This window comes from Triturus cristatus, chromosome 7 (genome assembly GCF_964204655.1).
Source record: "Triturus cristatus chromosome 7, aTriCri1.1, whole genome shotgun sequence".
NCBI lineage: Eukaryota > Metazoa > Chordata > Amphibia > Caudata > Salamandridae > Triturus > Triturus cristatus.
This window is the reverse complement of record NC_140590.1, coordinates 321,012,439-321,034,423: the sequence shown is the minus strand read 5'-3', so window position 1 is coordinate 321,034,423 and position 21,985 is coordinate 321,012,439. Positions and strand designations below refer to the sequence as shown.

The 21,985-nt window shown below is 43.2% G+C and overlaps 1 protein-coding gene across 3 annotated transcripts in view; it reads right to left on the bottom strand.

The window, feature by feature from the left end:
• PPP1R12C (protein phosphatase 1 regulatory subunit 12C) overlaps positions 1 to 21,167 on the bottom strand; it is a 1,231,266-nt gene extending 1,210,099 nt beyond the window's left edge. For all 3 annotated transcript variants that reach the window (XM_085616407.1, XM_085616408.1, XM_085616409.1), the window contains exon 1: positions 20,853 to 21,167. In XM_085616407.1, the coding sequence (XP_085472533.1) occupies positions 20,853 to 21,107 (255 nt within the window). In that variant the 5' untranslated portion in view covers positions 21,108 to 21,167. The remainder of the gene's footprint in view (positions 1 to 20,852) is intronic.
• Between the last annotated feature and the right edge of the window lie 818 nt (positions 21,168 to 21,985).

Below are 21,985 nucleotides of genomic sequence, written 5' to 3'. Positions count from 1 at the left end.
TAAAACAGAAAACAGCCAGTAATGTTTTTGAAACTTTATTGAATTTGATAAGATCTTGAGATCCATACCAGTGCCCAGGGGACATACGGGTATGCAGTCCTAATTAATTCCAATTGCAAGGAGGCCATTCAGGCACTGCGGGCGCCCGTTGTCCAGCATTTAACACCCCCACAGTTTCAACTTCCAGCCCTCAAGCAATTTTCACACCTTCAGCCCGATAAGAGCTGTGGATAAGAACTGCTTTAGGGAGCCGGGAGGAGAAGCTGAGGCCCAGGAGTCGCCTGCACAAGTAGCTCCCTGAGCTGTGTCACATATGTTAGTGAGTGGGGCCTTGCACACTCCCTTTTGGCCCAGGGCCCCTCAAATCCTCGAACCGGCCCTGCTCCCAACTTAGCATCAAAAAGTCAGGAGTACATGAATGTGTTGCCAGATGTGAAATCGGACCTATCGGTTAGTAGATGGTGAGACAGTGGGCTGCGTTAGGGCTGTCACGCAGGCCATGGGCGGCACACAGTCCCCATAAATGTTCCTCTTCTGTCTGACCCTAACAATAACAAAATTACATTATGTGAAAAGTTTTATTAGCACAAACCTCATGATGTGCTCATTTTATGCAAAATGGGATTTGCCTCAGTAGGGTCATCTCCGTCACCTTTTTTCCAAACCCCTTTTTGTACAACATGAAAAGGGACAAGATGGTTGAAAGGAGCAATGGACCACACAGAGCGGGATAGGATGGGCGAGAAGGCCTGCAAAAACATGGACTTTACGGAGTGCTGACACTAAATAACAAAAAAAAGTACCTCCAAAAGTGTGCGAGCAGTGGAAGGACACTGGGCGCCACAAGAAAGCATTACTGAGGTCATGCTACACGGGAGGGACAAGTACATGAGGAGGAAGTCAAGCCGGCACACGCTGACCAATGAGAAGCTACGAAATGAGTGATGGTGAAATCTGTGATCTGCATCTTACACAATGTGCTTTATAGCAGAAGCATTTCTCAGCACTGCTCCAGTACTTTTTAATAGGAAAGTCCTGGCACTCCTCAGCAGCAAACATTTACTCCGGCACAAGGAGTACCTGCACTTTCTAAATTCCCATTCCAAGCACCGCACAGGTCTCTTAACCCTGTATTTTAAGCGCAGTCTCTTTGTGACCAATTAAGTAAGCTAGAACAGAGTTGCTGTCACATTTTCCCTTGTTGCCAAACTATTTGTGGCAGATGTTTAAGAAATAAATGTGGAAGTTGATGTCCAAACTCTGCTTTTCATGACTCCACCTTCTTTCCTCTGCCATACATTGACCCCCTATTTATGTGTTCCCGGAGTAATGTTTTTCGAATTCCAGCAGTAACTATTACCTAATTTTAAATACTGAAATAACCAGTCTCTGAAGGATGAAAGTCAATTCTGCCTTCCCTCAAATCGAAGTCATGACCTCCAGAACACCGCAGATGTCAGCGACAGACGTTTAATTAATTGAGTACTGTTGCTAACTCTTAATCAAGTAACTCATATTTCTGATTGAAATTAGTTACAAATAATTTCTACTGTATGCAGTTACTGGGGGAGTATCGTTTTTCAACAAGTTATATAAGGAGGCTCTTTTGGGCACTGCACTGAATCTTGATTTTACTCTGCAACCGAATGTCACGAACAACCAGGGCTTTAAGTGGGCTGGGTTCTGCTGTTGCTGAGCACCGGCACTTCTTAAACCAGCATCGCGGCACCGACGCTTTACTTTTAATGTTAAAAGTAAAGGCGGGTGCCGCAATTATATCAAAAGTAAAGAAAACACGCTACAAGACATGCTTTAGTAGGTGAGTTTTCAAAGTGCTGCTGATGGCTGGCGGTTCACGCGCGCTTTAACGCAAGCTTGTCGCCAGCCAGCAGCACTTTGAAAACTCACCTACTAAAGTCTCTCCGAGCAGCGCATGCACGCTGACTCAGCGAGACCTAAAAAGTGTGCAGGGGAATGATAGAAACAAGCCAATGAGAAAGAAGATGTGCTCCAGTGGAGGGACAAACACAAGATGGACAAGGAAAGCCATTAAATACAAAGCAAGCAAATGAGAGTGAGAAGCAAGCCAATGGTAATCAATGGGTAGGTTGTAAGCCCCTGTACGTTCTAGGTCAGCCCACAATAGGTCTTTTGCTTGCGCTGTCTGGTGGCAAGCTCAAATTTAAAAGAAGTTCTGTCCCTCCTTAACAAGGAAACAAAAAAAATTAAAAAGCAAACTTGACCTGCCTACTTCTGCAAACTTTCCCTTGCTTTTTAAACTTCCAAGTTGGTTTCAGCCCATGCAAAAGAAAGGAATATGCAACCTTGGCAAATATGAGACAGCTCTTGAATTTAGGGACCACTGTCAGACGGGCATATTACAACTCTCAACAGCTTTTGAAGCTGCGATACATGAAACCTTACACATTGGATTACAGGAGTGTCTTAATATCGACGGTAGGGCCTCGACCTGGTTAAAATAATTCTTACAATCAGGGCTGTGGAATTCCTATAGCTTGACTCCCAGGACATCGTTTGGGGTCAAGGACAACAAGTTTTCATTTTTATTTTGTCCTTGGGACAAGTATGCCCAAACCCCAGCAGCACAAACCCCCTGGCTGCCAGATTATAATATCACATTATGGATCAGAGGAGGGCATGGTCTACAGTTTAGGTAATATTTGTGTCCATACGTTAATGCTATTCGAACTTGTATTTATGGGTCATTAATACAAAGCCTCTTATTAGGGTGAGCATTCAAAAGAAATGTTGCAATCTCCGACTGCACTACGGTCAGTGGTTCGAGTGTAACACTATGTACACACGTTTACAAAGTTTAACAATATGAGGTTATATACAATGCTTCCAGAATGTTCTCTAATTAGATGCAAATATCTGAAGAACCTTTAAAGCATGAGTGATAATCCTTTGCTTTCAAAATAAAATGTTCACAAAACAAATGCAAAAGGGGAAAAACGATTTGCTAAACTACTGTTCAATTGTAGGTAACATTCCTTTGAAGCATAAAATATTAAAATTTGTTGATGCGTGCTAGTACTTCCAAAAAAATATTTATTATGGAAAATGAGTACATCCAGTTTCAACAAAATGATGGGAAACATGAAAATAAACAACCATTATTAAAGCCAACAGGTCTAATACTGGTGGTCAGCCTTTTGGTTTTGTCAGTGAGTGTCTTACTTTGATATGGTTTTTCGAAAAACTTTGTAGGGGCTGCCAGGTTCTCACCATTATAAAAAACATTGACAAAAAGCAATAATATTTTTTGTCTCAAAAAGTACATATTGGCACAGTAGTCCCTAGTGATGAATAAAACTACTTTTTTGTGCTAATGTGCTCCTTCTGAAGGAGCTGAAGCTAGTCGATAACTGGATAAAGGGATCAAAATTTTAATAAAAACAAAAGGCCATGGTTAACTCCAGACCCAATTAGGGGTAAAAAAATTCTTAAAGAAAGTCACAAAATTGCACCCATGGTATAGGTCATTGCATTAGTGCAGTGTTACGGCTTTCATGAATTCACAAAAATTTACAGAAGTAGGCCAGTAAATCATACTCCTAGAAAATATTTGTGAACTGCTTTTTAGCACTAGAAAATATGCAGGTGGAGATTTGCTCATGCGACAATCTGTTGAGAGGTTACAAGTTCACTTTCCCTCCAACCAACCCTGGAAGAAGTCTTACTTCTGTCATTGGAAGGAGTACATTTCAACCTTTCTCAGTATGGGAAAAGATTAAAGAGCTATTGAAAACCCCTAAAACATGCAATTTAGTCGGTGTGCACAAACTCAAAAGAGCATTCCAACCCTGGAAATATTGCTTAACTACCTCCAGCCCCAGTATGTAGATCTGTGGAAAGGTGGCAAAATAAGGAAATTGCAAGAATTCAAAGCCTGCAATAATATGAGCCCTGGCATAATCAGAAAGGCTAATATCAGAGCTTTTATATAACGAGATTGAGCCATAATGTGTTGCTGCACTATGTGGCACCAAAGTTGCAGGTGGATATTTTTACACGGTACGTAGATTTATGAAGCAACCTGTCCCTTGGTCAAGTAGATATTTTATTAAATTCCACACCCCTGTACAATACTGTTCGAAATGTGTTAAATTAAGCTCTAAGATTGACTACCACCAATCTGAAGTAAGGGTGCCTCGGGGGATCATCTTATCACCACTCCTTTTTACCCTGTACACACTTCCTCTTAAACAAAGGATTAAAGGGGCATCTTTGCGAGATAGACTCCATTGACTAACAGTAGACCGGAAACGGAAATGTTCTAACTTTAACACATTTAAAAAGATGTTAAAAGTTGAATGCACGGCAGACGCTGAGAGAGCATTTGACTGTCAGCTGGACATACTTATTCCTCCTCATGCAACGCCTCAACTTTGGGCCTAAATCCATTACTTATGTTAAGCTCTTATATACAGACCTGAAAGCGCATGTTAGAGTGGGTAAAGCGATAGAGTATTTTCCTGTGACGAGGAGCACACAAAAGGGCTACTACCCATTGTCTTCGTTACTGCAATAGAACCATTAGTAGAAGCGCTCAGAATTGAGGCGCAAGTGACTGGGTTTGAATGGGGACCTGGACTCAGGTATTATTGTCCTTCGTGCGGACAACGCCTTTATCTTTTTAGCAGACCAAGAACTCTGGCCCAGGGTACTCCAGATCGTCCGGATATTTGGAGAAACATCTGGCCTAGTAATCAATGTGAAAAAAATCTACCATCTTCCCTGTCTCTCTACACACACAAAACGTATGATGGGTGTCTGATATACCAATAGTCTCACGAGGTTTTAAATACCTAGGAGTAAATGTCACACCTGAGACTACACTCCCAGGACAATGAAGACTCATCCACTATTAGACTAGCAGCAGACATTAACACCTGGTCCATTCTCTCTTACGGGGGAGATCAGCAATTTTTAGATGGTGTCACTCCCCCACTTCCTGTATTAGTTGCAGAACTAACCCCCCCCCACCCCCCCCCCCCCATGTGCTGCCTAAATCCTTCTTTCTACAAGTTAATTCTATGGTCAGGAGTTACTTATGGAAACGCCGCATAGCCCTCACTAAATGTTTTATGTTGACATACGAGCTGTCAGTCATTAACGAATGGTGGTATGACACTCTGGGTGACCCAGCTTATGCTTCTGAGAAAAGGACCCTCCAAGGCACCTCTATACAGTTCTTACTTTATGGAGGGAAAGTTCCACCAACTCAAGCCCCTGCAACAATAGTAGTTCTCAGACGTGGAGAGCTGCCTTAAGAACCATTGGCTGGGGAAAACAAGCATTGGCATAGCCAATAGGTCTCGCTTTTGGGACCTTATAAGTACTAAGTTATGCAGCACAATATCCTTGATGCAACAACATCAACTGTTGCGTGGCTAAACACTTATAAGGTCCTAAAAGCGAGACATATTGGCTATGCAAATGCTTGTTTCTTCTGTTTTTCCTTCCGTTTATAAGGTTTCTCTCGTATATAGAGGGGGAGACAAGTATTGGTGATGAAGTTCATAGGTTATATTATCTGCGTCTTGAACAATTATTTGTATTTGCAGATGTACATGCACATATATTTCGAATGTGATGAGGGTGTTTTGTTTTTGTTTATGTTGTGTAAGGCGGGAGGTGTTGTACTATATGTATAATGTGGGAAGTGGTGCTTTCACGTGCATGGGGGGGGATTTTGGAGAGAAAGTTCGATTTGCAGTTGCGGTTCGATCTTCTGTCCAGAGTAGCTCCATACCGTGGGTGAAGTAATTGAAGAATCCAGACGGAATCGAAGTTGTGTTGTTTCCTTTCACTAACCACAAGACGGCGACTTCCCGCACCTAACCTCGACCCGAGCACTGTTACTCTCTATCATCACGGGTACCGTTTCCAATTATACCCTAAGACTGAAAGGCGAGAGACTAAAGCATCCACCGTTTCAGTGTTATACGCCGAGTCAGAAAACGCCACCTCATGCGCCAGTTACCACGGAAACAGCCTATCACACCTGTTACGGAAGCAGGAAGTTACGTCAGAAAGCTTTCTGGTTGATGTTCTGCTCTCTATGGTATCTCCTCCCTCTAATTCTTCTCCTCACGTGTACATGATTGGAGCACGTGACTCATGACGTGAGGTTGTCCTAGTGTCGCACAGAACAGCAGGCTACAGAGAATGGATCGGTGTAAACTGGAGGTAAGCGCCGGTGAGGTATGGGGGATGCGGGACCACGCAGGTAACAGAGGCACATCGCGTGTGTGGACGGATCGTGTTAAAGGAAGAGAACGAGGCGATGAAACATAGGAAGGGTCGCAGTAGGTGCGAGGTGGGCTTGAGCTAAGAGTGTGCAGAGAGGCCACGGGAGTACAAGTGGTTGCGGACAACAGCCGGGAGATTGCAGAGGTATCGCGGACGGTATTGTTCTAGAAGGTCCTTCCTTCCTTGTACACGGAGGTTGAGGCAAGCCGTCCGGTCGTTATTGAGACGTCTGCGTACATGCCAAATGACTCAATGCTGTTATGTTGTTGCCCTCACCTTGCCAATGACCGCCGACGCCTACTGGCCCAAAGTTATTGAGACATTGCAGGGAAGCATCGGATTTATGCTTCAGTAATAACTCAGCCCAAGTCTTAGCAAGAGCTGCGAAGTTTAATATTATCCTAATTGCATTACATAATGCTCAGTATTAAGAACCGGTCAAACTCTATCCTTACTTGCACATATGAACGTCGATAAAAGTCAAACTCTTTATGATAAGCACTGTGACAATTTAGATACAGCTGATTTATAAATGTATACGAAAAAAAAAATTCTTCTGCTTTTATTAACTCTTATATTTTAATCCTTTAATTTTATTAATACGTTTGTATGTTATGGTTTTAATTAACTGTAATAAACTTGATTGACTCAATACTGCTTGGACGCATTCGGACGCCCTGCCTTTTTAACTTACATCCATTATATTTGGGGGTTTTACGTTTCGCTTTTGACTTTGATAGTATGTACTGCAACATCCCAGTATGCATAATGCCGCGGACTGAAAACTCGGGCTGTCTGGAGCACTCAGACATGGTATAGATGCCCAGGGTAGCTATGGAGTTTCAGCAGTCATTCGAGACAGTGTCATCACTGCAGCTGTAGCAACAAGTAGACTGTTGTTGGGTGCAGTAAGTGTTCCAAAAACACTTGTTCCAGTCAGAGTGCAACGAATGCTTTGACAGGTTCAATGGCATTTTCGTCATTGAGGACACAAATACGATATAGCATAGCGAGCAGGGTCTCCCACGCAAAAGTAGGCGTGAAGACACATCAGTCAGTAGTTATACAACGTTATTGACGTTTGTATAGCGCACAGGCTACCATTCGATGACCTAACGCTATTAGTTTTCTCGTTTACCCTCTACGCAGCACTATTATTTTCTTTTCAGGTCGTGCCTGAAACTCCCTGTGATAACGACTCTTATGAAATTATTTGCTTGACGTGAGTTTGGTCGCTGGATTAGTATGTGAAGTATTACCCAGCGAGTATGGAAGAAGCATATGGTCAAATGTTGGGCAATTGTTAGTGTTGAAAAGAAAATGACTTTAGTAGATATTGGGTCCTGGACTATAAAGAGTATGAACAAGCATCGGCCGTAAAAGCGAGTCATCACGATCACTCTGAAAGCGAAAGTGATCGCGATGACGCGCTTAAGCCCGCTACGGATGCACGCGCAGCAGTGGGAGAGGGGCGGAGATTGTGCTGAAGGCTGGCGCAGGAAAGGCAGATGGCTGGGCGAGAAGGGAGGGGGAATGCGGGGAGCAGCTGTGCGCGTGTACGCCATTGTGCACTCAAGCTTGTAGCCAGCACAAAAATGTGGGTAGCACTTTCAAAACCCACCTACTAAATGTCTCACCAGATCAGCGCATGCGCTGGGTCAGGCGAGACCTAAAAAGGCTCATAGGCCAGACATCACTGTGGGAGGCAACTGCACTTCCTCAAATGGCGGCCCTAGAAGGTTTTCACGAACGGGATCTCCACCTTGGGAGACCCAATGACAGCATAACAAGCAAGTCAACGACTTTACAAGGCGAATATGCACTACATAGTAGCCAATTCTTCTGTTACTTGAAATTAAGACACACCCTCACACCATACATTTCAGAATTAGAAGATCTCCTTGAATTCAATCTCTTAGAGGTCAAGCTCATCCTAAGGGGCGGGAGGGGGGAGGGGGGAGGGGAAGGGACTATGAGGTCATAAATTATCCCAAATCTATCGCTCCCTGATAAACAACACACCAGACAATTTTGCAACGTTACATGTTGCATGGGAGTGGGACCTAGGCACCGTGGAGGACTAGGACTCTGTAGAAGCTACGGTGTCCCCGAGAGACACAGCGGTAGCAATACGCTTTCATCTCATGCAGTTAAAACATGCACATAGGACCTACCCTACACGGCACAGACTTAGACAGATGGGTGTGATCACACACCCCCTCTGACACAAATGTAAAACAGAAGTTGGGGACTTTCTATACACTACACAGCGATGCACAAAACTATGCCCAATCTGGGAGTAAATTTTATCCTGCTTTGACCATGTACTGGGAGACCATGTAACCCTAAACTGACTCCTCCATGTAACCTCTGCTCTGGATATAAATCGCTACAGACTAGTGCTGCTCAGGATGGGAATCATAGTAGCAAAACGACTGCGTGCCATTGGAAGGCGCGAGCCCCACCTTCACTTACAGAGTGGAAAAGGGGCATGGACTGATGCATTATAGGAGCCGGTCTACGTAGCTAGAGGGTGCCCTCAGAAACATGCAAAATATAGGGCATGTGGGCAGATTACAGAGGCATCAATTTCGTATAGAGACATTCTTACATTAAAGCTTAGACACAGAAATCCGTAGATATATGGGGGACTGGGCTGCAATCTAGAAAAGGGGCACATTTCGCAAGTAAAAACTGGGTGGTGGGTTGCGGGAGGGCAGAGGGTATAGCGCTTAAAATATATTGTTCAAATGTTGTATGTTTTCTATCTTATGCAAAACTAAATTTAAAAAAAATAAACGTTGCATGTACTCAAATTACCTGTTTCTAAACAGTGTTAAAAGAAAGTATGTGCTTGTAAGCAATTATCTTAGCACTGTATCCTTAACGAACTGGCCAGAAAATGTTAGTCCTATTATAGCCCCTGTAGAGTTGGCTCATTAATATTGATCAGGGATGCGGTTTGATGTTGGTTATCTTTTGCTCCCCTAATACAAAAACTAGTTAAGTTAGCAAATTTTCATCTGTAGGCCGTATCCCAAGTCAGATCAGCTTAGTTCTTGGAGTACTGCAAGCTAATAACGCAGGCATGATGCCGTCTACAATACAGTGCTTCATGTCAGTCTAAATGGGTAGCTCTAAAGGAAATCTGCGAACTGGAAAGGATACAAAACAGAGGTACATAACTCCTGCACCGAAATAAATTTTAAAAGAGAAATGTAAAGAAAGAACTTGGTATTGCTAACTGAACATAATCAACAATATGTATTTTGATTAATCTGGAAAGCAGTAAAACTCCTACAACAATCTCACAGATTTTTGCATACTGCGAACTAACCATAGTCCTCTGCTTCAATGAAGAAGATTGAATTAACAGCAAAAAAAGGATCAGTGCCCAGATGTGCTTAAACAGATCTGGGGGAGAATGCTGAAAGTGACGCGAGCTAAAATGGAGGGGGGAAAATTAAATTTTACCAGCATGAATTGCAACATGCAGTGAGATTTAGTATCCAACTTTCAGGACTACACGGACCCTGCTGCATCCCGATTCTTTAGACTAATAAGAACATTACTTGACTTTACTGACCCTGGCCTAAGTACTATTATAAATTAGGCTAATCGGATATTGTGTTCCTGATAATTTGCTGTGTTTGTATTGTATCTGCTCTTGTCCTGTGCCTAGAACTGTAATTTCAAACTGAGAAGAGATCAGCACAAAATTAATAATGATGCCCATCTGGCATGCCTTCTGGTGTGGTAAGTGAAATAAACAGTCAGCCTCTCCTAAACTAGAGCCACCTTGACTATAAGATTCGGATTAGTTACAGCATAAAATCTCAAGGGAAGTCAAAGATTCAACAGGAACGAAATCAAATTAATTGGCTCTGCTCTAAAGGACGAGCAAAGAAGTTTCAAAATCGAGCAGCACAAAAAAGAAAATTGGGGGAAGGGCAGATAGAAATTGGTAAAAAAAAAATGTTTAAAAAAAGAGCTAAAGAGGGAAAAAGTGCTTCAATGGGACCCAACAACAAAGAATTTAGGAGGAACTTAAACAGATGTGCACTGGAGAAACGAGCTTAGGAGAAATAGGGCTCTGCAGTCAAGGACGGCATTAACTAGATTAAGGAGAGGAGTAGTCTACAGATAAGTCCCACAGCAACGAGTTTAGGAAGGAGAGGGTTCTGCAGAGGAGAGTCGCATCAACAAACTTTGGAAGGAAAGGGCTCTACAGGTGTGCACTGAAACGAGCTAAAGAAAGAAAAGGCTCAACAGATTAGCACTGAAACGACGAGCTAAGGAAGGAAAAGGCTCAACAGATGAGCACTGAAACAACGAGCTTAGGAAGGAGAGGGTTCTGCAGAGGAGAGTCACATCAACAAACTTAGGAAGGAAAGGGCTCTACAGATGAGCAGTGAAACAATGAGCTTGGGAAGGAAAAGGCTCTACAGGTGTGCACTGAAACAACGAGCTAAGGAAGGAAAAGGCTCTACAGATGAGCACTGAAACAACGAGCTAAGGAAAGAAAAGGCTCTCTACAGGTGTGCACTGAAACAACGAGCTAAGGAAAGAAAAGGCTCTCTACAGGTGTGCACTGAAACAACGAGCTAAGGAAGGAAAAGGCTCAACAGATGAGCACTGAAACAACAAACTTAGAAAGGAAAAGGCTCAACAGACGAGCACTGAAACAACGAGCTTAGTAAGGAAAGGGCTGTAAAGACGAGCACTGAAACAGAGCGTAGTAAGGAGAGGGATCTACAGATGAGCAGACAAACAAGCAGCTCAGGAAGGAGAGGGATCTACAGATGACCACTGAAACAAGCTCAGAAAGGTGAGGGATCTACAGATGAGCAGTAAAACAGGCTCAGGAAGGAGAGGGCTCTATGGATGAGCAGAGAAACAACAAGCTCAGGAAGGAGAGGGTTCTACAGATGAGCAGAGAAACAGGCACAGGAAGGAGAGGGCTCTACGGTGAGCAGTGAAAGAACAAGCTCAGGAAGGCAGTGAAAAAAGCTCAGGAAGGAAAGGGCTCTACAGGTGAGCAGTAAAAGAGCGTAGTAAGGAGAGAGAGCAACAGATGAGCAGTGAAACAACAAGCTCAAGAAGGAGAGGGCTCCACAGATGAGCCCTAAAGCAATGAACTTAGGAACACAGGGCCCTAAATAGTAGACCAAAAAAGTAATAAGCTTAGAAAGGACAGACTGTGCAGATGAGGGCTGCATCAGTGAGTTTAGGAAGGACACAGCTTGAGGAACATCGCAGCAATGATAGTAGGAACAGGGTGCTTCAGATGGGTTCTGTGGTAATGGGAACAGCAGCAGTGACTCGAGGAAGAACTGGACTGGGAATTTGGGTCTCACAGTAATAAACTTCTAAAGGCCATACGTCTTCATGCCATGTTAGGTAGGGGGTAGCCTTCCCTAACCAAGCGGGCTTGGTCAGTCATAGAGCTGGAATATACGGCACACTGCTATTTCCAAAAGATGGGGTTTGCTCTCTCGCAATCATTACTTGTTTTACTGTTATAATCGTTTTTTACCCAGGTTCTCAATTATTTTTCATTAATACGCTGGTCAAATTTATCATGCGTGTACATCTATTTATACGTTATGCTTCACACGCTATCTACACTGTGTTCTATTTTCGTTCCCGTTTTTTTCACAATTCACAACTGAGTGATTTTTGTTCACATTAGATTTCTTGGACCATTTATGTTTTTACCACTTGACAACACTTTTTATGTTATCATCACTTGACATCCTTCACCTCTATATTCTTTCCTTGGTAAAAGACCCGTAGCGTTAAAACTACGAGTCTTTCTTTCTTGTAGTTCACTTTACTTGCCGGCTATTTGAATGTTCGCGCGTCTGACTAGACGTCACGCGCCATATTGTGCTACCGGTCACGTCGTGATCGTCTCACGGATTGAAGACACTGAACTTTGAATCTAACCCGCAAGTTCACATCTAAACTTCTATGACAAGTCACGTTTCTTAGTTATTTTTGATATTTCAGTCACAGTATTACTTACTCCGTGGGTTCACCAGTTTTAATCATGGTGCATGCTCGTGCTGCTTCTGACAACACAGTCCTTTCGTCTATTCTAACGCACTAGTTTCCCGGTTAAATCACGATGTATTTTCACGTTGTTCTCGTCAACTTAGCTCTTCTGCTCATATTAACGTACCATTCTCACCACTACAGTATTTTTTACAGTTTTCACCTTTCTTACGACTCACCAGTACCGATTTTGTTTACGAATGTTTAGAATAGTAATACACTACTTTCTTGTTCAGAGTACAACTTTTGGTACGTCGGGACTACCATTTTCACTTTCTTTCTCTTTTTCGTTGCTTCACCAGTTTACCTACTTTATTCTCTTTGATTCCAATATTACATATGACACGATGTTTTATCGCTAAAATTCAGGCTGATTTCTCGTTTCCTCTTATTTTTGTAGTGCCGCCCCTGATGAAGGGCTCTGACAGCCTGAAATGCATTGGGTATTCAGGATAATATGAACAACAAGTGTCACACGTAATTAACCTGAGAAGGTTTACGAATTCCTAAATTGAAAGGTTCAATAAAATACAATTGACCATGGAGCAAAACCAACGTTTACCTCATTCCATTGAATTGAAGAATTATTCTCACTTTTGAGTGCAACACGAGTGACACGCTCCTACCTAGGAACGTGCAAACTTTCTATATAATATCCCAACTCAGGAGGATCTACCAGTTTGCACCTACGACCGATTTCAAAATTGTGATACCCCATGATCAAACAGAGTGAGCACATTCTGTTTATATTTACAGTTTCCTCTCAAATGAACATTCCATGAGATTTAGATAAACGCGTCATTGATACTGCAGCAGCTGAAACCTGGAATGCACTAAACGGCATGCTAGCACCCTCAAGAGAGCTAAAGCTAAACTACTACGTTGTATTCGAGGTAGAGAGGTCAGGCTTCAAGTGAAGAGTGACCTTCAAAAATACGTTCTCCACAACCAAGGGTAAGACACCCGCTAAAACACATGCAGGACGTGTTGCGACAACTTAACTGGTCATATGCGATTTCACCAATTATGCCCCCATTTCCAAAATATAGCCATTGGATGGAAATCACGTGCTGGACTTCTGCAATCGGTGCAGCCAAGTAACCCATCACCCTGGGGACCTGGTCCCATTCTGCACTACATGTATACTTTACTTCTAAAGTTAAGAAAACAGATAACATTTCACAATTTGAGTAGTTGATCGATTTATACCCGTGTCTGCATGGGGGAGGGTGGGGGTGTCCACGCAAGACAAAAGGTTGAGAACCGCGGGGGCTCTGTAATACTCGGGCTGTGCATCATGCAGCACCCACAGTCTAAACTTCCTCTTCAGCACATCCCAGCAGTTTACCAGAGGGCCTGCGACCGTCTTGTCCGCCAGCTGTGACATTCTCTAAACAAAGCACCCCCACAACATCACAGACAACTAGGAAGTCCGCGTTGCTACGGGTCATCATAAAACGGTGGATGTCGTCATTATTTCAGAGAACATAGGCCCTGCAGCAACTTAGCGGACTCAAGACAACTTTAAGGAAAGGAGCTCCAAGTGATCTATCTGTAAAACTAAAAACCTATAAGGGGCAGAAAAGACTACAAATAAAAAGTACAGGGGGGGGGAGAGGGGAGGACCTCGTCTCCCACAGGAAAACAGGTCTGTGACATGGGTCAATCTGTACTTCTACTTTGTATATGCCACTGCAGCTGCTGAATTAAGATACCATGTCTTAGATGTATATTGGCTAACCGCTGCATTGTGGAATCTGTAGTCCAGAGTCCACACAGTGCAACGAAGAGAAAGCAAACACCCCGGTTCACAAAGTCGAGATCTGGATAATGATATTTAATTACATAACGGTGAGTTAGTTAACAGCAATTCAGAAGGACACTTAAAGCGCACCGTTGTGGTGGCCAAGATGGGAGAATACAATGACCATATTACCCAGTCAGTGACAAATATTATGCAATTGTATTTTTTTGTAAAGCGCCTGTAAACCTAAAACGTTTCAATGCGATGTGGTGTGAGAAAATTTAGTCCAGTACTTCAAAGCACGTTCCTTTAAAAAGAAAGGTCTCATTACATACAAAAAAATAGACAACTGAGGAATGGATCGTAGAAGCCTTTCTGGGTAGCCAGGCCTTGTATTAAGTATGTGGTGTGTAGTATAGAAAATGATGCGCTACAAGCCGAATACATTCTTCTTGGAGCACAACTCGCAGCACTACAGAACAGGGCCATACTATTCCGTATAATGCATGTAGGAAAACAAATGAAGTAGTCTGGGGTTAGGAGAGCTCCTAATATTACAAAATAGTTCCACCAGCATATATAGAAAAGTGATCCACAGTAGAGGTCCCATAAGTCTAACACAACTCCCGGGCTTTACTATCTCCAGACGAAAGAGTCACCCTACTAGACTAACAAACCACAAGTATATCTAGAACCATTCAGCAGAAAGAAATATATAGATGTGAACAGACAGTGATGGCAAGACAAGAGGCCAGAAGGCTGGAGGTTAGAGGGGAAACTTGCTGCAGGCCAGGGTTAACAATGCACTTGCATGCGACTGAAATGTATAGATGTGAACAGACACCGTGATGGCAAGACAAGCGGTGAGCAGGGTTAACATAATGCACTTGCATGCAGTGGTCGAAGTGGGCGGGATCGGAAGGGCACGGCGTGCCCCTACTTCAATTCCAAGGATTCCGTTCCCCTACTTCATTTTGAAAAAGCGTCCCAGAACCAAAGAAATCACCATCGCCTTTAAATAAAGCTCGGCGTTTCCTGGCATTCGAGAACGGGCGGCAGAGAGGTAACAGGACTCGGTCTTTTCCTTCTTGCTCAGAGAAGAAAATACAGTGTCCACTTCTGCTCTGCCGCTTCAGCTGCCCCCCCCCCCCCCTACTCTTTCATTCTTCCCTCTCTTTCCGTCTAGCAGTTCTTCTCTTACTGAAAACCGTGACTTCAAGATGGGGTTCTCACTCTCTTTCATCTCCTTTCTTTTATTTGCTCCCCTGTGAAATGGATCCAAAAAAGAAAATCATTTTTGCTGGAAATGTCGTATTTTAATTCCCAAAGTGCAGCATCTGGAATAAAAGGTTAAAAATATGAAAAATAACTAAATAAAGTAAGACAGAGTGGTAGCAAACTGGCCAGATTGATTTTATTCACACCCAAACACATTAGCGGCACTTTTACAGAGTTTGCCAGTGAAGCGCTATTTTTGTTTTCTAGTCTTTGTTTTCCCTGGGCTTGCAACTAGTGCACCAATCCTGGAGGTACTGCAAAGTGTGGATTGGAAAACAAAATGTGTACTGCGGCTCTGCATCCAGGGATGTGGTCTTTTTACCATACTGCTAACGTTTTGTAAGGATATCAGCAATGAACATTGAAATGGGTCCATTCAAGGCCCTGTAGTCATGTCCTTAACTTTTCAGGCAAAAGCACTCACTGGTTTCTGAATAGTGAGTGCAAAAGCGTTAAGGTAACCATGTTGTTCCTGCTTACATTTCACACGGTTAACTAAATTTTGCATTCCCTATGAGTGTTTGCTTTTTCCAGGCTGTTACTTTTTTTGCAGGCCGCATATTGCTCCATTCTATTGCGTCATTTAAATTGAGCTTCATCCAGGTGTTTATGACTGACAGCAATTAGGTTGTAGTGTAAGGCAATGTGAGTTTCTCTCAGTGGGGCAGTATGGTGTTCAGTGGGGGAGAGGATGTGGCACTATGGCCAGAGCTGCTGAATTTGGAACTGGAGAACCATGTTCAGCCTTAATAACCAGTCCACCAGACGACTCTCCTGAGAGAGCACAATCCCATGCTAGACCTTAGAAGGCTTTGCAAGACCTTAGAAGCGCTGGTGTCTTAGCACCAGCAGGTGGACCCTAGCAGTGGCAAGTCTGGGTTAACCTTCAAGGTTTGTCCAACACTATCCATACTGAAGTTCACCTCCAGTCTTGCGGGCAGGCCTATGAAGCAGCACAGCCAAGAGCAACAGTGACTGTCACTGAGGTCGAAGGGCCAGCTCTAAGGCAGTGCAACCGGTGTGACCGGGCGCTGACTTTGGGTGGAGGCATTATGTTTGCAATTATATTAAGGTTTTAAAAGTGCTTGCTGCCTCCTTCCTGGCCTCCAGCAATTTGACAACAATAAAAATGTCATGATGACTCTGGTGTTTAATGTTCTTCCTGGAGATAGATCGGAGTTTTGTCTAGTGGAAGTTTTGACTCATGGATAGGTAGCAGAGGGTTAATGCGCCTGCTGAAAAGAAAATGTACCATGCAGATCACAAAGTGCACATAATGTAAATAGGTCAGTGGGCTACTGCTTTTGTCAGAAATCCTTTTGTTGCTTGCAGTTTATAAGTGAAAATCCTAACATAGAACAGTGCACTATTAACTGTCATCTAAGAGCTGCATACAAACTGCAAGATATAAATTAGAGCATTGTGTTTTTCCCCCCTGTCTTTGGTTATCCTAATGTTGCAAAAAGTGTTCTTTTGGACAGAAATCAATCCTGATTATTAAAGAGAACCCCCATCCACGGTATTACGTTTTTAATTCTGAGTTTGTGTTTCCTCAGACCAATCACTATTAACCTATATGGCCTACTAGTATGGTTATCATGTGACTCCTACACCTTGTAGTCCTTAGTTTTATGTAACATTTTCTATACAGTGATTTACACATATCTTCATTGTCTCGGAGTAATGTGTGGGATGTAAAGTGCTCTGACACCCTACACTGGTATGAGCGGCGCTGTAAATCAAATTAAATGCATCAGAGAGAGTGTGGTTATGGAGACTTGAGGGGCAATGTTAAAGGGTGGTAGTGAGGGAATTCATGGCAGATGTGGTCATTGGGGGGGGGCAATAAACATTAATGCACAGGGCACCACCAGTGCTTAGGCCGGACCTGCCCTTGAGGCCAGTCTGCTTCACCCATAGGTACCTCCATTGGCCTTGTTTCAGAGGTAGTAGCTGCAGCTCACCAGGGATTGGCAATGCAGAATTTGCACGCACACCAAACTAAGTTCGCAAAAGAGCCATAATTATATAGAAAACATTTGCAAACTAGGATATTTTGCCATTCATGTTTGAACTGCTGTTGTGTAAAAAGGGAGAAGTGCTGATGACAAACTCCATGGCTCGGCGACAAATGGCTTGTGCTTCCACATTTTATCGCGTTTGGGAAATTCTGTGATTAGAAGCATATCCCACTTTGTGAATGTGTTTTAATGTCAAAAACTCATTTTAACCTAAAATAATCATGTGTATCCATTGGTTGATTAAACTGGACAGTGAAATGCCAAACAAATACTAAAAATTGGGATATTTGCGCATTCTGGCCACACCTCCGTCTCCGCCCACTGATCCAATCCTTGGGTTATTCCCGCCCTCTGATTCTCCGCCCACAGTTCCCCTACTTTTTTCCCCCCACTTCGACCACTGCTTACATGCGACTGTAAACCCCTGACGAAGAGTCATCCGTAAATGCACTGGATCCCACAAAACGGGGTTTGAATACATTATTTACACTTCATGAAAAAGTTACTAAATATATAGTGGTGGAATAGCATAAGGAAATGCATAAGTATTCGTACTATTGTTTATTTACAGTTTTGGAAAAATACAGGACAATAACGGTGCTCTATTGGTTGTAGACGGTCCCAGACTAGAAGACTTGTTTGAGAGTGCTAATTATTGCTAAAGTCGCTCAACTTTGTTTAAAGAGCAGGACAGCAATTCCAGTGGGCTATGGCCTCGCCACGTGGTTACACGACTGACCAGGGGGGGTGGGGGGGGGGGGGGGAAGCTGTCAGCATGATTCAGTTAGTAAAAAAAAAAATAATCGTTCAAGGGTGAAGCAGAAGTGCCAAGCTCAAAGGAAGTGTTCACTTCAAATCAGAAAGAAAATAGGTGTTCTGAAATGGAAGCTGGATTCGGAACAGGGGAGAGAGACAGAGAGACAGACAGAGACAGAGAGACAGACAGACAGAAAGGAGAAATTCTGGCCTAAGACTCCACTAAAATGCAACCACCCTTGTACAAACGTTCTTAAGCCTATCTATTCTTTACAGGTATAGAATTTTGGGATGGAAGTTGCATACAGTACAGAAAACTCCATGTCCTGGCATACATGGGTTCTTAGCATCAATCCCGGGCTGTCATAATAAAATAAAGCCTGGGTGGGTGATGCAGTCAAGGTGTAAAAGAAGCAAGTTTCGTAAAACCAAGAACCCAAAACAGGAGAGCATGCACCCAACCTACCATTAAAGGAAACTAATTTCAACTTATCGCGCAAGAAATCGAAATCCGGAACCAACTGGATATTCATACTCAAGAGCTCCCAGTGCACGTTCATGCAATTTCACGTTCACACAGCTGTTTTTCTTACAGTGAAGAAAGAATGTTAAGATTTGGAATGCAAAGACAACTGACAGCCAAGACGTCATCAGTGTGGTAGCATTGGTGCCCACTATCGTAAAACGGCCAAAGCTTTCAGCAGCTGATGATCTGTAATGGAGCCAGTGCTGTATGAGCTTGCCGAATTTAAAGTTTCACTCTTACCTAGTAACAAAGTCGGATTACAGGCATGAGTTCTAAATAGATCCTACATTTCAACGTAATCACTGCACCAGAGAAATGGCAGCACATAACCAAACAGTTTAATTCTAGCAGTACTTGTTAAATCGGTCACAGCCAGGTCACCTGACTTCGGTCACCTAGCTCGTGACTGAACAACAGCAAAGCTAGCTAAGTAGGTAGCTAGACAATCAGCTGACTTTAAGGAACAGCTCTGCACGGTGCATCTTGGCTGGTCGCCCATTAAAACTAAAATTGATATTAAACATATATATATATATATATTTTTTTTTTTTTTTTTAATTATTTTTTTTAAATACACACAGGCATTGACTAAGCCAATTGATCTGAGTCAGTGGCCAGCCTTTTAACTTTTTTTTTAGCTCGTTTTACGTTTTTGCATAACTTTATTCTTGGGGAAGCTGTGGAGTCCACGTCAATTAAAAAAAAAAAAAAAAAAAAGAAGTTGGCTAAAAGCAAATAATATTTTAAGCAACTCAAAAAGCACACATTGCCTTAAGTAGTCCCCAACACTAAAAGGTAACTACTTTGTATGTGGGTGTACTCTTTGTAAATGCAATCTGTAGTATGTCAGTCCATGGATTTTGTTTCCATAGTTTCTTCTTTCAATCTATTTGCACACGTAGGTTCTTTAAAAGAGTCGCCAAAAATATGTAGCAAGTAAGTCCAGTAGACGAGACTTAATTCCAGTTGATTTATTTAGTCTTAGCTACAAGATGTTATGTACGTGTGAAACAGCCCCACCAGGAGCAGCCTGCCCGTTGCTCAGCCCTTACTCCAACTATCCATCTCACCGCATAGGCACCCAAACATTACATTCATCGACACCACACCAAAATTCCAAGCAGCACACAGCACATTCATACTGGTTGAGCAGCCAGGGAGAAAGAGACAGGAAAATTACATAAATAGGATACTACACAGTCCGTCAGAGTGAACTTAGCCAAACACTGAAGTGGGCTGACCCAACTGCCCATGCTCTATTCTGTAGTGACATAAGAAAATGTGAATGGCACAACAACAGATCAATGGTTGCAGAGAGCTGGCTGATCGCACCACTAAGTATATTGAACGTTATTTTATTAAAAATCAAAAGACCTTGGCCAACGCAAGACCCAACTCCCACCCACCCCACACATACACAGTGCTGAAAGCATGCTTTTGTGCCAACTAAGTCACAATAAAAGTTAATCTTACGAGTACGTTTTCAGCTCCATAATGGAGTAGGAAGAGCGACATGAGGCCAGTGACGCTGCTCTACGATATGAAGAAATGCAAATCCATTCTTTTGATTGCAACTTTTATACCCACACGCTCAAAGCGTTCCCACACCAGTAACTGAAGGCTTTTTGCAACTGACCATAATAAATAAAATCACTTGATTTTTAACATGCGAGTCATTGGAGGGGGGAAAAAAGTCTTAATCGGGGTGTGCCATCATTGGATGGAATTCTGGAACTTCGAAGCCTGGGAGATCATATACCATGCACAGGGTTAGACAGCTGTAAAGGCCAGTTTACGCCTGACATCATGCAAATCAAGGAACCCATTTCAGCAAGGGCAACCTACATCTACATAGCAGGCCTTGTTTCGACCCTATTGGAGGACAAAAATAATTGTCAACAGTGGTGGAATATAGGCTAGCCTCCCTTTTACCCATGCGGTCTTCTACTATCTAAGCAGGTTATTACAGTAGTTCTAACATCCACGCCAGCACTGCACATCCCATTATCACAATTTCAAACAAACTCGTTAAAAGCAGTGAAGTACTTTACAGTGGCTTTGATGTTACATCCCCGGAATACGAGAACCAAGTCTGCGGCCAGAATGGCAACTCAAAAACACGTCACTACAACAATACCACGTCCAGTAACTGACGTCACTGTGACATCATACAACCCATGACGTCCCTCACCTGATGAAGTGCGCTGATGCCATCGACGTTGGTGCTGTTGAGTAGGTCGCTCCCGCCTTTGCCCTGTAGCATGGCCTCGGCCTCTTCCAGGTCGCCTCCTGCGCAAGCTGCCAGAAATTCGGCGGCTCCATCGAAGCGAACTGCCCGCGCCTGTCCGCGGGGCTCAGCCGCCTCCTGGTTAGTGCAAGAGGCAGTCCAATGCCGCAGCTGCTCCCGCCGCCGGTCCTTGGCTTGCGCCGCCGCCCCCTCCGCCATCTTGTGCCTGGCACAGCCCCGCCCCTCCCCCTGCTAGATCTTTTCCGTCTTTTTTTCTCCAACTGACCGGGCAGGCGCGATGGCATTACGTGTCAAACCACGCCTTCTGCCTTTACGTCACAGCGACTTAGAGCTTACAGTTTCTTCTGCCTTCTTGCGCTTGTAATTACATAAAAACGCTTGATGCATAGGCGTTTTAAATAATAATAATGTGGATAGTCATGGTACACTTAGATGAGCTTCTGACGTTGTCTAATAGCATAAGATACCACGGGATATATTAACACCCCGTGTAAATACAATGTTCATAAGGAAGTTAGTTGGCTATCAACCTTACAGCGGTTCCTGTCACTACGGTTGCAAAGATTCTTGCGAGCTGTTGACTTTTGACGTAGCGAAACTCCTTGAGATGAGGCTGAGGTTAGCTTCCTATTCGGACATCATCTTATTGGGGGGCTTAAGTTAGCCTCTTTTTCAGCCAGCATCTTATTCGGCAAGTGGTTTATTTGCAGGCAACATTTTATTTTAAAAAATGCAACCTTAAATAATTCAGCTAACTCCATTTTATCGTACTTTGCATTGCCTTACTATAAAAATGTTTTTTTTCACTCACAGCACATGCCGCTATTACATCTGTTAGGATTTAGCCAGATGTACAAACATCAGGAATACCGATTTCCGAATTGCCACTCTGTCCAATTCAGTAATGTATGAACCCCTTGTGATTTCATTAGCGATTCCTTGTGGGAGGCAAATAGACCTACCTCATGCATATGTGTTGGATATTTACTTTATGCATGGTTATTCCCAAGTTTTTTAGGTCGAGCCTAATCAGCACGCAAACGTTGCTTAGGATCTGACCTTTTGGAATCGGTCTG